Here is a 13,707-nt window from a genome sequence, read left to right as displayed (position 1 = left end):
CACTTGGTCCATTGATGAGCTGAAGCTGAGGGAGTTCGAAGGCAAGTGATGGAAGAGTCGTGTTTGAAATGCTGGGGTCGTTTTGAATATTTTAAATATGTTTCGAACCATTTGCAAAGTTTTTAAAACGCTGGGAATTCGAAACCCGCTAACTGGGCAGTGTGTCAGAAAAGTCCACGCGCTTCACAAGTGGCGGGAGAAGAAGACCCGCAACCAGCATGAGCGTCCACGTCGGTCCCTACGTAAACGATGACGCAGAATTCCCCGAGCTCATGGCGGAGCTTCGGCTGTGGCGCAAGGAAGTTCGATGGTGTGTCCAGCGACTCTTGGAGGAAGGAACTCGGTACACGATCGAATTGACAGCTCCATCGTTGGGAGCAGCATTGTACCGTGAGGCCTTCGGACTATACTCCGTGGAAGTGACAAGTAAGGCAGTACATGGTCGCAGTTGGCATCAAATGGAGAAAGGTGACTTTCTTGTGGGCATGAACAACATGAATCTTGTCGTGGACGACTTGTCCCTGGCGGATGTGACATCGCGTGTGCAGACGCTGCCCCGTCCGTCGTATCTCCAGTTCGTCCGACTGCACAAAGGGGCCACCAACGAAGTACAGCATCGTCTTCGTCAAATCCAAAAACAGGCGGACATCTTGGAAAAGCAGCGGCATGTGTTGCACAACCGCGCGTTGGAATTCCACGTGTCCGTGCGCGAAGACAAGGTAATCAAGGCACTCTTGGAGCGACAGAGCGAAATCTTGGCCTTTGTGACGAGGAAAGTGGTGTGGATGAAGGGAGGTGTTAATCTGTCGCGGGAGCACCGACTCATGGACAAGATGAAGATGTGGATGACTCTTCAACTCGAAAAGAAGTTACCCGTTGTGCCAAAACCCGCTTCAATTTCAGTAGTCAGTGAACCGAGGTCGTCGGCCCCAGCCATCGTCCCGCTCTCCCCCAGGTCGTCCGGCATGGCCAAGGTCATTGCCCCGTCCAAATGGCCGCAACAACACGTCCATTTTCCGGTTCGGAACCTCTGGTGGATCGACGACTTTCCAACTGTCGACTTGGTCTGGTTCGGGAAGGAGAAAGAGAAGAATTTCAATTCGCTGCTGAAGTGGTACGAAGACGCGCTCCAGAACGACGTGTCGCTCGCCACCGCCAAGGTCCTCTCAGAACAGATTGTGAAATCCCTTGTGCGCCACTGGATAGACGTGCGCAACTCGAACACTTCGGTTGATCCCCAAAAGCTGCGGCGCGACTTCCTCGACCACGCGCGCCAGCTCAAGGCGAACCTTCAGGCGAACCCTAACTTGCGCGCCGACATTGTGCAAGAAGTGATCACCCCTGAGGCCCTCATGACCATGTCGAAAGACGACATGGCTTCACCCGAACTCTTTCAGCAACGTCAAGAACTACAGCAATCTGCGATGCGCCAGACGATCCTTCAGCCCATGGAAGGCAATGTGCTGATCAAGACGAGGGACGGCTTTAGGGAAGTGCCTGTACCCGTTACCGTGGCTGGCAGCACCATCGATATTCCTGAAACTCTGTCACAATACGGCAATCTCCAACCAGACGTGCTCTCACAGCCGACAAATGTCGATTCGAAGGGTCCTGCGGTTGCGACACCCACAGGTCCTTCCACGACGAAGGAAATGGCCCGCCACGAGCCCACGCCGCAGGTCCCGCCCAAGCCATTCCCACCCACATCTTTTGTGCCAGGACACCCACAGAATGTAGATGCAATGCGAATGAACCACGATAAGGACCGCATGCACCAGGCCAACTCACACATCAAGCCCTTGCCCAAGCGAGCTAGTCCGCTTCCAATCCCAGTACCTGTGTCTCGCCCTGCTGCAAGCACAGCACCCCCCATCAAACGCCACCGGTCAATCGACGCCACGTCGATCAAGAAGACCGGATCCCCGCTGAAACGCACGCGCAGCACGGACGACCAGACTATGAGGGCATCTCAACCCCAGGGGCCGCGACCGGCCCCGACAACGTGGAAGGTCAACGCCCCCGTCGTGCCGTCGCCCGCGGCGTTGGCGATGGACATGTCGTCATTGCCCAACTTAACCCCGTCAATTGAAGTCCAACAGACGAGGGGATTTATTCGTGAAATCTTCACGAATCAAAAGAGCGTGATCGCCAACGTAACCAAACTCATCCAAGTCGGCAACATTCTTGGCCAGCAATCGGTGGCCCCGGAAATTATTGTGCGTTTACCACCAGTCTGTTGCTCGAGTGGCTGAGCAAATCGAGCTCATGAATTGTACATTTAACCGAGGTGCTGTGTTGTATAGGCGAAAACGGAGACGATATCGATCCCAGGGATGGGATCTGTCGTTCGCGTACACATTGGCAAGTTCACTGTCCAGTCGACACCTGAAAAAGGCGCGTCCATGGGCCAAGTCAAGCAGAACGGCGTCAAGGCATTCGTCGAGGCAATCGAGAACTTGCGGAAGGTGTTTGTTCAGGTCGTGGAGAAATATTGGAGCAATCGGCAGCGCGGAATGGACAAAGTCCCCGCCGCCCAGGAATTGGTGCAGTCCTTTCCTGATGTGGTATGCAATTCCATTGCCGTGAGGTCATCGAGCGTCATGCGTCAAATTGTTCGTAGATCGTGCAAGACACACAAGCCCGACCGAAGGAATTCATTTGCACATGGCACATAAACAATGTCTTGGTGTGCAGACAGGCACATGCCGAAGAGTACGAGGCCAAAGTGTGTGGCTGGAAAAGCTTTAGCGACTTTTTGGAGTCCATGATATCCAAGGTTGTTAAGGGTAGCCATCCGTCAGCAAAGAAGTCACGGACCGACGAAGGGCCCACGACAGCATCCACCATCTCGCGAGGTTCGTTGAAGCCGACCAGTCGCGCACCAACCGGGGTGGTGTCCAAGTCTAGTCGTCCCAGTGGAGAGTGCTCACCGGCGTCGCCTCATTCCCCCGTCGATTGCTACGAAGCTGAGATCATGCCAAGCAAGTACTCACGGCAGCACTAGCTGTATAGAAGGGACAATCAACACCCTGGAACAAACACAACTCGTGTCTTCATCCCGCGGCGCCATGCCCGCGGCCATCGCAATTTGAATTTCAGTTATCGTCGTTATCGACGTTTGATTGGCTAAAATTTTAGCCAATAAAAACGAAGTTCGGAATGGCGCATGATTGGTCCAGGGTCCATATTCCTGAAGGGAACTGACGAACATGAGCAGTGCAGACGCGACGATCATCTGCGCCACGGAGGGATGCGGCAAGCCCGGCAAGATGGTGTGTCCTACGTGCAAGAAGATTGGTGTCCCGCCTGGCATTAGCAGCTTCTGCACGCAGGATTGCTTCAAACAGTACTGGCCCCATCACAAAGGCCTGCACAAAATGTTCACCGTTGACCCTTCGACGAAAGCAGACAAGTTCTTTGGGTATAAATTCTCGGGCTCGCTGCGACCAGGTGTTGTGAGCCCCATGAGGACGGTGCCCGATCACATCGCGCGCCCGGACTACTGGTCTAGCGGCCAACCCGTCTCCGAGCAACAAGCGGACAGAAGCGGCAAGATCCCAGTGTACACGGCGCAGGAAATCGAAGGCATCCGATTGGCTTGTCGCCTCGGCCGTGAAGTGCTGGACATCGCTGGCCGCGCCATCCGCGTGGGCATGACGACCGACGAGATCGACGTGATCGTCCACGAGGCATGCATCGAGAGGGGATGCTACCCGTCACCGCTCAACTACTACAACTTCCCCAAGTCCGTGTGCACGTCTGTGAATGAAGTCATTTGTCATGGTATCCCCGACTCGCGCCCGCTGGAAGACGGGGATATCTTGAACATTGACATTACCGTGTACAAGGACGGGTTCCACGGCGATCTAAACGACACCTTCCTGGTGGGGAAGGTCGATGCCGATGGCGTCCGCCTGGTTAAGACTGCATTCGATTGCCTGGCCACTGCCATAGCGATGGTCAAGCCTGGCACGATGTACCGCGACCTCGGCCGTGAGATTACTGCCGTCGCGGAAGAGCAAGGGTTCTCTGTCGTCAAAACGTACTGCGGACACGGCATCGGGTCCCTCTTCCACACAACGCCGAACGTCCCGCATTACGCCAAGAACAAAGCCGTCGGCATCATGAAGCCAGGCCACATCTTCACCATTGAACCGATGATCAACATAGGGTCGTGGCGAGATGGACGATGGCCGGACGACTGGACCGCCGTCACGGTGGACGGGACCCGGTCCGCGCAGTTTGAACACACCATCTTGGTCACGGAAACGGGATACGAAATCCTCACGGCCCGCGAGAACGAACCCGTCATGACCTGGGACTTGGCCAAAGTTCAGCGAGGACTGTAGACGACGCGCGGTCGGACGACAACGATCTAGGAGGACAGGTTAACACAAGCAAGTGAAGTGCGTATGCGAACCGATTGTTATCACAAAGCTGCCCACGAACAGCGTTCTGGCCACTGGCGACACAGACACACCAATTCGCTGGCCTCGTCACTGCAGGAGTGGTTCGCCACTTGACACCTATGCGTGCGTGCACACGTTGATATGGTCGGTGCTCGTGTTCCGCACAGCCATATAGCCATGAAACCTAGGTCAATGTGTCCTGCATAGCCGAGTCATGTTCAAACCCGTCCACGTCGATCCGCATCGTTCCTGCGTCGCCTTTGGAGCTTCATGCGGTTATTGCCGGCGGGAAGAATTCGGACCAATCATAGACTACATGTGGTCTTTTTGAGCCAATGGCATCACGCGATTCATTGGCTTTGAATTTTAAACAAGTCTGGCGACGGCTGCGGCAGATCCGTCGCCGCCATGGGAATCTCCAACTTGCTGCCGCAACTAAAATCCATTGCAGACACGACCACCCTACATCAGTTCAAGGGCAAAACGGTGGCTGTTGATGGCTACGTGTGGTACGGAACTCGTTTGTTGTGTCGCTGCTGGTGAAGCTCATGCTGCGTTGCCAGGTTGCACCGAGGAGCCTACAGCTGTAGTCAAGAATTGTGCCTTGGACAAGACACCGACAGGTGCAAGCACAAATGTAGTGCGGCCTCCGCGGGGTTGTGATCGACAGGCGTAGGTACATCGGGTACTTCATGGAACGCGTGGACTTATTGGTCAAGTGTGGCATCATCCCATACATTGTGTTTGACGGGGGGTACTTGCCCATGAAAAAGCTCAAAGAAGACGAGCGGCGCACGTACGTGTCACCGTCGATTCGCTTCTCATGCACGCGTGACTGACACGCGTGGTCACAGCTCGCGTGAAAAACATCGCGACGCCGGGCTCCATTTCCTCAAATCCAAGAAATTTGACATGGCTCGGCAGTCGTTTGTAAAGGCTGTGGATGTATCTCCGTATATGGCCCACCGCGTGATTCAAGTACAGCTCCACCTTCGTCCTACGTTCGTCCCTTGTTCACGACGTCGTCGTTCCAGCGTCTCAAGCACAAAGGCATCCAGTACGTAGTCGCCCCATATGAGGCCGACGCCCAAATGGCCTACTTGGTGCGCATGGGCATCGTGGACGCCGTCATTTCGGAAGACTCGGACTGTTTGCCATTTGGCTGCAAGACTGTACGAATCCTTCGTTTAAATGAGATCCGAATTCAACACGGCGCATCAGGTTCTCTTCAAACTCGACGCGGCCGGCAACGTCGACGTGATTGAGACCGCCAACTTGGCCAAGAACTCGGGCCTGTCGTTCGTTGGTTTCACCGACGACATGGTACGCCTTCGAGCCACACGCTGTTCCATTCAATGCCTTTTCTAGTTTTTGGACATGTGCATTTTGTCTGGCTGCGACTACGTCGCGTCGATTCCAGGCCTCGGGATCAAAAAGTCCCATGGTCTCGTGCTTCGCTACGGAGGCTACCAAAAGGTCGTCATGATATTTCATCGGCGGCGTCGTGCTGTGGAGTGGTGGCGCTGACGGACGTGTGTAGGTCATTCGGGCCCTTCGACTTGAGGGAAAGCTCTCCATCACGGCAACGTACGAGACGGATGTGGCCCAGGCGCGCCTCACGTTTCGCCATCAACGCGTGTACGACCCCGTGACTCAAGTAAGCGCCCCTTCCTCGGTGCCTCGACTCGATGTTACGTGGACTCGATAGACGTTGACGCATGTGACACCTCTCCCACATTCGTTGGACACCCATGACACGGACTTTCTCGGCCCTGTCATCACGAACGAATTAGCGCGGGGCATTGCGGAAGGCGACGTCGACCCCATCTCGACCGAGCCGTTCCCGACTGTAACGGAGACAACCACACAGCTGCTGCCTGGCCCAAACGCACGTCGACCTGCTCCCATCGCGGCCACACCCATCCACGATCTGGCACCGCCAACTGCGTCGAACCCGTCCTATCAAACGCCACCGCAGTCTCAAGAGCCCACCGACAAAGAAAACGCATTTACGAGACTCCTCCAGGCGGGGTCGCTGATGCCTCGTTCCACCCTGAGCAAGCGAAAGCTTCCTGCGACGTTGGCGACAGTCCCTAAACGCCGACCTGCCTTGCACCCGATCGAGAATACCGTGGCTGTACGTGCAGACGTCTGTTTTGCATGTGTGCTGTACTCCCTCGTCCTGGCAATCCACGCGTTTGCCTACGTCCAAGCACATGGATAAGCAGTTGAACGTTGCCTCATGTGCACATTGTTGCCGTTTGTGTAGTCCAAAGAATCGTTCTTCCAGCCGCGCAGTCGCTACTTTGGAGGATCTCTCTCGATCAAGGCAGACGTATCTGTGCAAAAGGTCCGCCAGGTGACGGGAGCGCCATCCAGACCGGCGCCGCCAAATACACGCAGTTTACCGTGCGAACGTCGTGAAGCAGTCAAGTCGGCACCGTCGACGACTTCCATCACAACCAGTGCGCCGCCCACGCCAGGCTTCAGTCGGTTTCGATTTCAAGGATGACGATGGCTCAACGTTTTGTTTATTGTACGCTGGTTCTTAGTCGTCTTCGATCGGGAGCTTGCACGTCGGGCACGAGTTGTTGTTGCGAATCCATCCCTGCGCGCAGTCTAGCCGCCATCGTAAGCGGTGAAATGGATGGTTGGGTGCCCAGTGGAGAAATCGACGGACGGCAGACGCACCGTAGTGAAAGATGTGCGCACACGGCAGCGACAGAACGTGGTCGTTCGTGGCAAAGTCGTCTCGACACACGATGCACCTACGCGGTTGCATGTTGTCACGAGGGAAAAAGTGGGTGGTGCATGTACATGCTGCTGCCTCCAGCAGGTGCCCGCTGCAGACGATGACTCGGCAGTCGCGACATGACTTCGGCAGCGCGCTGTCTCCATCGATCCTTCTTCACGTCGCCCATGCGCTCGCCAAGCTGCACCAATTCCTACCCCACACCACACATCCTGTGACTGTCAGGACCGTGGTTTGGCGTTTGTACGTCATGGGACATTGCATCCGGGTTCAAAAACTCGCCCTGCCGATTCACCTTTAGCACGAGGACAATTTCGAAACTACGTCTGCACCTACATGATGGTCGTATGGATGACGTTCGCCATGCGAGGCATGGGCGGGATGCTGATGTCCCAACGCTGCACGAAACATGTCGAGTGTGTTCGCGCTGTCGATACTCTACAGGTCACGCACTCCATTGCGACTGCGGACGGTAGGACAGACGCACCTGACGGCTCAAATGCCCCAATTGAGCAGCGTGCAGTCGCTGTGCCTCTTCAGTTACCCGTGCTTGATGTATTCGCGCCTCCTCGACTTCTTCTGCCTGCAGGGCCATTGCCAATGCAAGTGAAGCTTCTTCATTCGGATCTGATCCTAAGTTTATGGATCTCGTGGGCGTCAAAGTTGCCGAACGCCTCGTCGACTGACTTCCACGGCTCGGACTTGATTCAGACTGTCCCACGACCCACCGCGTTGTGCCGTCTGTCGCGATACATCGACGTAGTGTCCGAGTGCCCGCGAGGGTAGATGGAGTCCTGGCGTTCGATGACTGTGCAACCACAGTCTCCATTGCCACAGAGGTTGGATGGAACATGCGTTGATGGTTGTCTCGTGAATCAAGTCGATCAACGAGTTGGCTTGAGGTTCTTCGAACAGAAGCAGTTAGTCTTTCAACGGGAGAATCCTCCGAATATTGTGGAGCTGAGAATCGATTGCTTCGTCGTGGCGGCGGAGGTGGCCAAACCTGATATCTTGATGGGACGAGCAGAGAGTCATGGGTGTACGTACAGTCGACGACGACGTGGGTGTACTGAAACTGAACTGTGGTTCGCTTGAGATTGATTGAGGTTGCTGTCGTTGCCTTGGCGCAGTGAGATCAATCGCATGTGACTGTGCCATGACATCACATCACGTCAGACTGGTTATCCACGACTCACCTGGTTCGAGAAATCGACTGATGTTGCAGGCTGAGGTGCTGGTGATGGTCTTCGCGGGACCAGCTCATCTTCATCTCGAGAGTTACGTCGTTCGCGTCCAATTGTGACCGTGTGTCGCTGGCGCAGTTTGAGGTACTTGTTCTATCGTGTTATCGTGGATGAGACAGCGTAGTCTCGTCGCAATCGCAGTCGGCACACAAACCATCCAGTACTCCTTTTCTTTCTTCTCGTACTCCACTTGTCCGCGCGCTTCCGCCAACTGCTTCGTCAGCTCCAGGATCAAGTCGCCTTCGTCGTCCATGTCGCCCCGCCAAAATCTCCACGTGAGTTGGTGAGTGCCAAGTTTCTAGTTTGAATTCCCACCAATCGGAATTGTCTCCAAAACGAAGTTCGAAGCAAATTGTTTCGACCAATCAACAGTCGATCGAAAATCGACACGGTTCGACTCGATGGACCAATCACAGGCGAGGACCCAACGACCGCGCGACCCTTCACTCCAGCGAGAGGTGGCGGCTGCGTCCGTCGCCCTGAGCGCGTGGCGTCTCACGTAGGAATACGAACACCATGCACGTGGAGTCGGTGATATGACGACATGTAGGCGAGTCATGCGCACGCGCGGGTATGTGGGGGGGGGGTTGGTTGAACTGGAAGTGTTATCCTTTGGTCCAACTACGCAGCCCAAGCGAGCGCCGACATCGCCGTGCGGACATTTTTGCATCGGTGACGCTCTCTCGTGGAAAGTCTTTGCAGGAGCAAGGACAGCGAGAGGGCGGACAAAAAAGGAGGATGATGGGTGTTGACATGGTTGGGGGTCGTGTCATCGGCCGAGAAAGCTCTGGAATTCACGAATGTTGATGCCAGAGTGTTGGTGATTCCGAGTTAATGTGCTGGTCGATGGAAATTTAAAATCCTCAGTTACAATTATTGCGTGTCTATTCCAGACAAACCGTTGAAATAAAATAAAGTTTATTTTTCGAAATGCACGAAACCGTTGAAAGTTGGGGTGCTGGGACAGGGCGTGTTCTCTCGCCAACTCGACGGGATGGCATAACCGATTTTGCGCCGCCGCGACAAATGCAGTTCGCTCTGTGCACAAAGGACACCGTCTCGAAGGTGGACCTGTGCGACTACGACTTTCTCTGCGCCAACGCGACTGCATTCCTGAACGTGGACGGCACCACTGCTGAGTTTAGCTACGCCGATATGGACGGCGACGTGCTCACAATCAAGAACCAAACGGATGTTGACGAAGCCATCGAGTACATGAAAGTTGCTGGCTTGGACGTCCTCCGAATCGACGTGCGGGTTCCCCCGGCTTCTTCGACCATTTCCCCCGTCCCCAATCCGACAAGTGTCCAGACACCCCCAGAAGTACCGAGTCCTCCTCCAGCACCAATTGATGTCCCGGCGCCAACCCCATCTGTCCCGTTGACTCTCCCGGTCATTCATTCCCGTCGAGTGTGTGATGGATGCAACATGTACCCGATTGTTGGCACTCGCTTCCGACCCACGCGCAAACCTGGTCTCGACTTTTGCACGTCGTGCGTTGCTCAATCTAAGTGGCAGCACCATGCGCCATTTGAAACGATTGATAAGGAACTTGTGACTCACGACAATGTCACGTGCGATGGCTGCCAAATGTCCCCTCTTGAAGGTGTTCGCTACAAGTCCGCTGTCGTGGATGACTTCGACCTTTGTGCCACCTGCGAAGCTTCGGGCAAGTGGGCGGCCACTCACGAGCCTTTCCTCAAGATCACCCACCCCTGCAAGTCAATCCGACCGAACAATGTCCACGACGGAGTTGTTTGCGACGGATGCAACATGCACCCGATCGTTGGTGCCCGGTTCAAGTCTGCTGTGATCAAGAACTTCGACTTGTGCGAAACTTGCGAGCGTTCGGGCAAGTGGAATCTGAGTCATGGTCCGATGCTCAAGATCTACATACGCAAGCAAACTCCGGTTGCGCTCTATGTGGCCACCACCGACGAAGATAGCGTGCAAACACAAGAACAGTTCACAGCCCAGGCGCAGGAGCAACACCAACACCGACATCACCCACACCACCACCATCCCCATCCCCACCACCACCACCCGCACCATGGCCACCACCACCACCATCATAACCATCAACATGGTCCTCACCATGACAAGTCAAAAAACGGGGACGGATGGAAGTCGAAGCGCGAGTTTTGGAAGCAGCACTGCCACGAGCAGAAGGCGCAGTGGAAGGAGCAATTCAAAGCGCAAAAGGCGCAATGGAAACAAGACAAGAAGCACTGGAAGCGCCAACAACATTCTCCACGAGCGGCTCCCGATGACACAACTGTCCCTTCTCTGGCCGAAGCGATGGCGCACATCAAGGCGCAACTGAAGCAACACTTTACCCCAGAAAGGGTGGCGGAGGTTCAGGATACGTTGAAGGTGCACTTACCTGCTGAGATGTTTGAAGCATTCAAGGCGCGCTCGGATGAATGGTTGGCTTCGGTGGAAACGTCTCATCAAGCCATGTTTGTCGAGGACGTGACTGTGCCCGACGGCACGGTGTGCTTTCCCGGCGAGGCTCTGTCTAAGAAGTGGCGCCTGCGCAACACTGGCTCCAACGCGTGGCCCGTGGGCTGCAAGGCGGTCTTTGAAGGCGGCGTATCGATGGCGTGTGACGAGACCGCTGTTGTAGTGGTGCCTCCTTTGGCCCCTGGAGCTGACTGTGTTGTGGAGATGGTATTGATCGCTCCTCAAGAGGCTGGCCGCCACGCGAGCCATTTTCGATTGAGCACACCGAGCAACGTAATGTTTGGCGAGCGTTTTTGGATTGACGTGGTGGTTGACGCCGAAATGGCGCAAGCGGCGGACGACAACATGGTGGCGAATGCAATTCCCTTGGCCACTCTGGTCGTCCATGACGACGAAGTAGAGAAGCCGATGGAAGTGGCCGCAATAGACGAAGTCGACGACATAAAGGAAGCGATGGAAGCTCCCCCTGAGGTTGTGAAGGACGACCACGTGGAAGAAACTGCATCGGAAGCGTCGTCGGACGACTTCGTCGCAGTGGGAAGCCCTGCGGACGTAGATGCGCTTGAAGCGGAGGCCGAGAAGTTGATGGATGAGCAGGGTGAATTTGCGACGGAATTGGCCATGCTGGGCGCCATGGGCTTCGAAAACAATGAACGTCTTCGTGCGCTGCTGACGGAGTTTGAAGGTAACCTCGAAAAGGTCGTGGAGAAATTGCTCGAGTAGTCTGTCGCACTGCTTGTATTTGCGTGTTTTTTTTAAACTAAATTCTTTGAATCGATACTCTGTCGTGACGCCCAATTGCTCTGATCGTCGGGTCAAGGTAACTATCGCGTGTGTTGGCTCATGCGGCTCGGCATCGCGCTGAAGAACAAGTTTCAGACGTCTGAGTGGCTCCAGGTCTCCCGAAGATTTTCGACGCGCAAACACAACAGCCGCCCACGACGACGGATCTTGGTCACGTGGTCGCTTTCGAGCGAGGATCGACCGAGTGCAAAGTGGACCGAGACATGACGGATAAAGTGCACCGTGGCGATGTTTCCCTCGCCATGATGTGCTCGAGTTTCCCCAGCAGCCCTTCAAACGAGCTCCGGTCCAAGCAAGGGCTGGATTGCGTCGATGTCATCGAACCTGCACGCGATGTGTCGGACAACGGGGCGGCAGGGATCGCATGGTGCATGGACGCACTTGTTTCGTGGAGCAGCGTCGACCCTCAGGATTGCTGACGACGAGTTGCAAATGTCGGATTCGAGAGTGTTTGTCGTTTTGAAACGGATACATGAATCGACCAATCAAAAACGTCCACCGCACACCCCGTGGCGATGCCACGTTTGGCGAGTGCAACGATGGGAGTCACGGAGACTTCATCGGCGACTATGACGACGCCAGCTCGGACTGGACTGGCATCGCTACCATCCGCGGCGTTGGACGACGACTATTCCATGCATGTGGCCAAACCATGCACCTCCTTCTCACTGGTCGATTCGGACGATCTGTTGAGGCGAGGCAAGACTCCCATGAACATTACTTGACCTGACATGACTGGCCAACACAGGCATCGCCAAGTTTAACATGCATGCTGTGGACGGCATTCAATTCTGCATGGACCACGGCGTGTTGGACGGCTCACCAGATAGCGTCGCGTCCTTCCTGTTCAAACACAAAGGCAGGTTAGACAAAGCAGAGGTACGTTGAATATTTGATGGTGAAGACTGTCATGGGAGCCACTAGATCGGGGGGTATCTCTGCCGGCACGAGTCGTATCAACAAGGGTTCTGCACCAAAGTGCGCGTGGCGTACGTGGACTTGCTCGACTTCCCTGGCCTTCCCGTGGACGAAGCGATTCGCAAGTACGTTTTGTAGTGTTCTGAGCGACTTTTACCCGTGCTGGCATAGGCTCGTTGCGTACTTTCGACTACCAGGAGAAGCGCAGCAAATCGACCGCCTCATCGAGACGTTTTCCATTCGGTAACGCGATGTCGACATGGACGACCGTCATGACTGCGCGCGTAGGTACTACGCCCAGAACCCAACGCTGGTTGCGTCCAGCGACGTGGCTTTCTTCCTCGCGTTCTCGGTCATCCTGCTTCAAACGGTAGCGTCGCACGTACTAGAGAATGCATCTTGTGACCGCCAAGGTCACCAGGACTTGCACAATCCATCGATTCCTGTACCCAACAAGATGACAAAAGACCAATTCATCCGAGCCAACGAGGGGGCAGGCATTCCTACCGACGACGTGGGTACGAAGTCACGTCATGCACACGACTTGACATTGCCTGTGCAGCAGCCATCTACGACCGTATTCATGCGCGATCGTTGTCCATGGGAGCACGGACGATGGCGTGCGAAAAGTGCCAGACGCCGCTGCAAGATGAAGACGTGTTTTCAACCATCGCCGTCGACAACGACGACTTTTGCGAAGTGCTTGACTCGTGGTCGGTGGTCAAGAGGGTGACGCTGTGCGCGACTTGTTGGGGAGATATGTACATGTGCCACGACGTTGCGCTCGGGTTTTGTGAGATTTGCCCGACCGACGACGGAAACACTCCTACAATCACCCGCGTCCATCGAATGGACGAGTTAGTGGAGCAGTTGATGTGAGTTGTGTAACATGGAGGTCGGGACCACGTGTGCAACATGCTCGAGGACTTGGAATGGATCATGCAGAGGTCGACGAGGGTATGGGAATCGCAAGAAAGGTCGAGGGCAGGCGGGTTCAAGTGCAGTTTTCTTTGTGACGACAAGCACTCGACGAACAACGACTTCAAACGTGGGAGTTGGTTGCAGTGGCGGGGTCGAAGGCTGGAAGAGATGGAGTCCAATCGAACGGCAAGATCTC

The 13,707-nt window shown here is 55.2% G+C and overlaps 6 protein-coding genes across 11 annotated transcripts; 5 read left to right on the top strand and 1 right to left on the bottom strand.

Moving 5' to 3' along the window:
* The first annotated feature begins 146 nt into the window (after positions 1-146).
* Positions 147-3,165, top strand: H310_03990 (hypothetical protein). The gene is made up of 3 exons (XM_008868094.1): positions 147-2,216; positions 2,304-2,564; positions 2,621-3,165. The coding sequence occupies exons 1-3, from the start codon at positions 219-221 to the stop codon at positions 3,002-3,004; spliced, it is 2,643 nt and encodes an 880-aa protein (XP_008866316.1). The 5' UTR covers positions 147-218; the 3' UTR covers positions 3,005-3,165.
* A 20-nt stretch (positions 3,166-3,185) lies between these two features.
* H310_03989 (methionine aminopeptidase, type I) lies at positions 3,186-4,424 on the top strand. The gene has a single exon (XM_008868093.1). The coding sequence runs from the start codon at positions 3,210-3,212 to the stop codon at positions 4,347-4,349; it is 1,140 nt and encodes a 379-aa protein (XP_008866315.1). The 5' UTR covers positions 3,186-3,209; the 3' UTR covers positions 4,350-4,424.
* Positions 4,425-4,769: 345 nt separating this feature from the next.
* On the top strand, positions 4,770-7,079 carry H310_03988 (hypothetical protein). The gene is made up of 10 exons (XM_008868092.1): positions 4,770-4,918; positions 4,973-5,032; positions 5,086-5,205; positions 5,264-5,387; positions 5,444-5,581; positions 5,631-5,732; positions 5,778-5,885; positions 5,950-6,066; positions 6,118-6,546; positions 6,679-7,079. Exons 1-10 carry the CDS (start codon positions 4,818-4,820, stop codon positions 6,919-6,921), a joined length of 1,542 nt encoding a protein of 513 aa, XP_008866314.1. The 5' UTR covers positions 4,770-4,817; the 3' UTR covers positions 6,922-7,079.
* Positions 6,647-8,696, bottom strand: H310_03987 (hypothetical protein). 5 transcript variants are annotated; one of them, XM_008868089.1, is made up of 11 exons: positions 8,560-8,696; positions 8,358-8,498; positions 8,209-8,310; positions 7,849-8,164; positions 7,649-7,794; positions 7,498-7,599; positions 7,409-7,444; positions 7,227-7,354; positions 7,101-7,177; positions 6,818-7,028; positions 6,647-6,748 (listed from the first exon to the last, which is right to left on the bottom strand). In XM_008868089.1, exons 1-10 carry the CDS (start codon positions 8,656-8,658, stop codon positions 6,958-6,960), a joined length of 1,218 nt encoding a protein of 405 aa, XP_008866311.1. In that variant the 5' UTR covers positions 8,659-8,696; the 3' UTR covers positions 6,647-6,748; positions 6,818-6,957. The 5 variants fall into 5 exon arrangements, with proteins under 5 accessions (XP_008866311.1, XP_008866313.1, XP_008866310.1 ...); XM_008868091.1 differs by having other exon boundaries at positions 7,649-8,164; XM_008868088.1 differs by lacking the exon at positions 6,647-6,748 and having other exon boundaries at positions 6,757-7,028; positions 7,649-8,164.
* Positions 8,697-9,339: 643 nt separating this feature from the next.
* On the top strand, positions 9,340-11,666 carry H310_03986 (hypothetical protein). Its single transcript, XM_008868086.1, has one exon. It carries the CDS (start codon positions 9,432-9,434, stop codon positions 11,589-11,591), a length of 2,160 nt encoding a protein of 719 aa, XP_008866308.1. The 5' UTR covers positions 9,340-9,431; the 3' UTR covers positions 11,592-11,666.
* A 235-nt stretch (positions 11,667-11,901) lies between these two features.
* H310_03985 lies at positions 11,902-13,677 on the top strand. 2 transcript variants are annotated; one of them, XM_008868085.1, is made up of 7 exons: positions 12,188-12,371; positions 12,421-12,551; positions 12,597-12,715; positions 12,762-12,833; positions 12,879-12,960; positions 13,012-13,108; positions 13,156-13,677. In XM_008868085.1, exons 1-7 carry the CDS (start codon positions 12,188-12,190, stop codon positions 13,467-13,469), a joined length of 999 nt encoding a protein of 332 aa, XP_008866307.1. In that variant the 3' UTR covers positions 13,470-13,677. The 2 variants fall into 2 exon arrangements, with proteins under 2 accessions (XP_008866306.1, XP_008866307.1); XM_008868084.1 differs by having other exon boundaries at positions 11,902-12,371; positions 12,879-13,104; positions 13,153-13,603.
* Positions 13,678-13,707: the final 30 nt, after the last annotated feature.

Source organism: Aphanomyces invadans (genome assembly GCF_000520115.1).
Source record: "Aphanomyces invadans strain NJM9701 unplaced genomic scaffold supercont1.6, whole genome shotgun sequence".
In the NCBI taxonomy this organism is placed as follows: domain Eukaryota; phylum Oomycota; class Saprolegniomycetes; order Saprolegniales; family Verrucalvaceae; genus Aphanomyces; species Aphanomyces invadans.
This window is presented reverse-complemented; position numbering and strand designations above follow the sequence as displayed.

What these genes read in the sequence shown, in the direction of transcription:
- H310_03987 (XM_008868091.1), bottom strand. Translation starts at nt 8,658, where the DNA reads ATGGACGACGAAGGCGACTTGATCCTGGAGCTGACGAAGCAGTTGGCG. An exon ending in GTCATCCATACGACCATCAT is followed by an intron (nt 7,445 to 7,497) that starts GTAGGTGCAGAC and finishes GTGAATCGGCAG; the next exon opens with GGCGAGTTTTTGAACCCGGA. An exon ending in TGCGCACATCTTTCACTACG is followed by an intron (nt 7,029 to 7,100) that starts GTGCGTCTGCCG and finishes GATGGCGGCTAG; the next exon opens with ACTGCGCGCAGGGATGGATT.
- H310_03989 (XM_008868093.1), top strand. Translation starts at nt 3,210, where the DNA reads ATGAGCAGTGCAGACGCGACGATCATCTGCGCCACGGAGGGATGCGGC.
- H310_03985 (XM_008868085.1), top strand. Translation starts at nt 12,188, where the DNA reads ATGCCACGTTTGGCGAGTGCAACGATGGGAGTCACGGAGACTTCATCG. An exon ending in CGGTCATCCTGCTTCAAACG is followed by an intron (nt 12,961 to 13,011) that starts GTAGCGTCGCAC and finishes CAAGGTCACCAG; the next exon opens with GACTTGCACAATCCATCGAT. An exon ending in CATTCCTACCGACGACGTGG is followed by an intron (nt 13,109 to 13,155) that starts GTACGAAGTCAC and finishes CCTGTGCAGCAG; the next exon opens with CCATCTACGACCGTATTCAT.
- H310_03988 (XM_008868092.1), top strand. Translation starts at nt 4,818, where the DNA reads ATGGGAATCTCCAACTTGCTGCCGCAACTAAAATCCATTGCAGACACG. An exon ending in CTTGGACAAGACACCGACAG is followed by an intron (nt 5,033 to 5,085) that starts GTGCAAGCACAA and finishes CGACAGGCGTAG; the next exon opens with GTACATCGGGTACTTCATGG. An exon ending in TTGGTTTCACCGACGACATG is followed by an intron (nt 5,733 to 5,777) that starts GTACGCCTTCGA and finishes TGCCTTTTCTAG; the next exon opens with TTTTTGGACATGTGCATTTT.
- H310_03990 (XM_008868094.1), top strand. Translation starts at nt 219, where the DNA reads ATGAGCGTCCACGTCGGTCCCTACGTAAACGATGACGCAGAATTCCCC. An exon ending in CGGTGGCCCCGGAAATTATT is followed by an intron (nt 2,217 to 2,303) that starts GTGCGTTTACCA and finishes TGTGTTGTATAG; the next exon opens with GCGAAAACGGAGACGATATC. An exon ending in TGCAGTCCTTTCCTGATGTG is followed by an intron (nt 2,565 to 2,620) that starts GTATGCAATTCC and finishes AATTGTTCGTAG; the next exon opens with ATCGTGCAAGACACACAAGC.
- H310_03986 (XM_008868086.1), top strand. Translation starts at nt 9,432, where the DNA reads ATGCAGTTCGCTCTGTGCACAAAGGACACCGTCTCGAAGGTGGACCTG.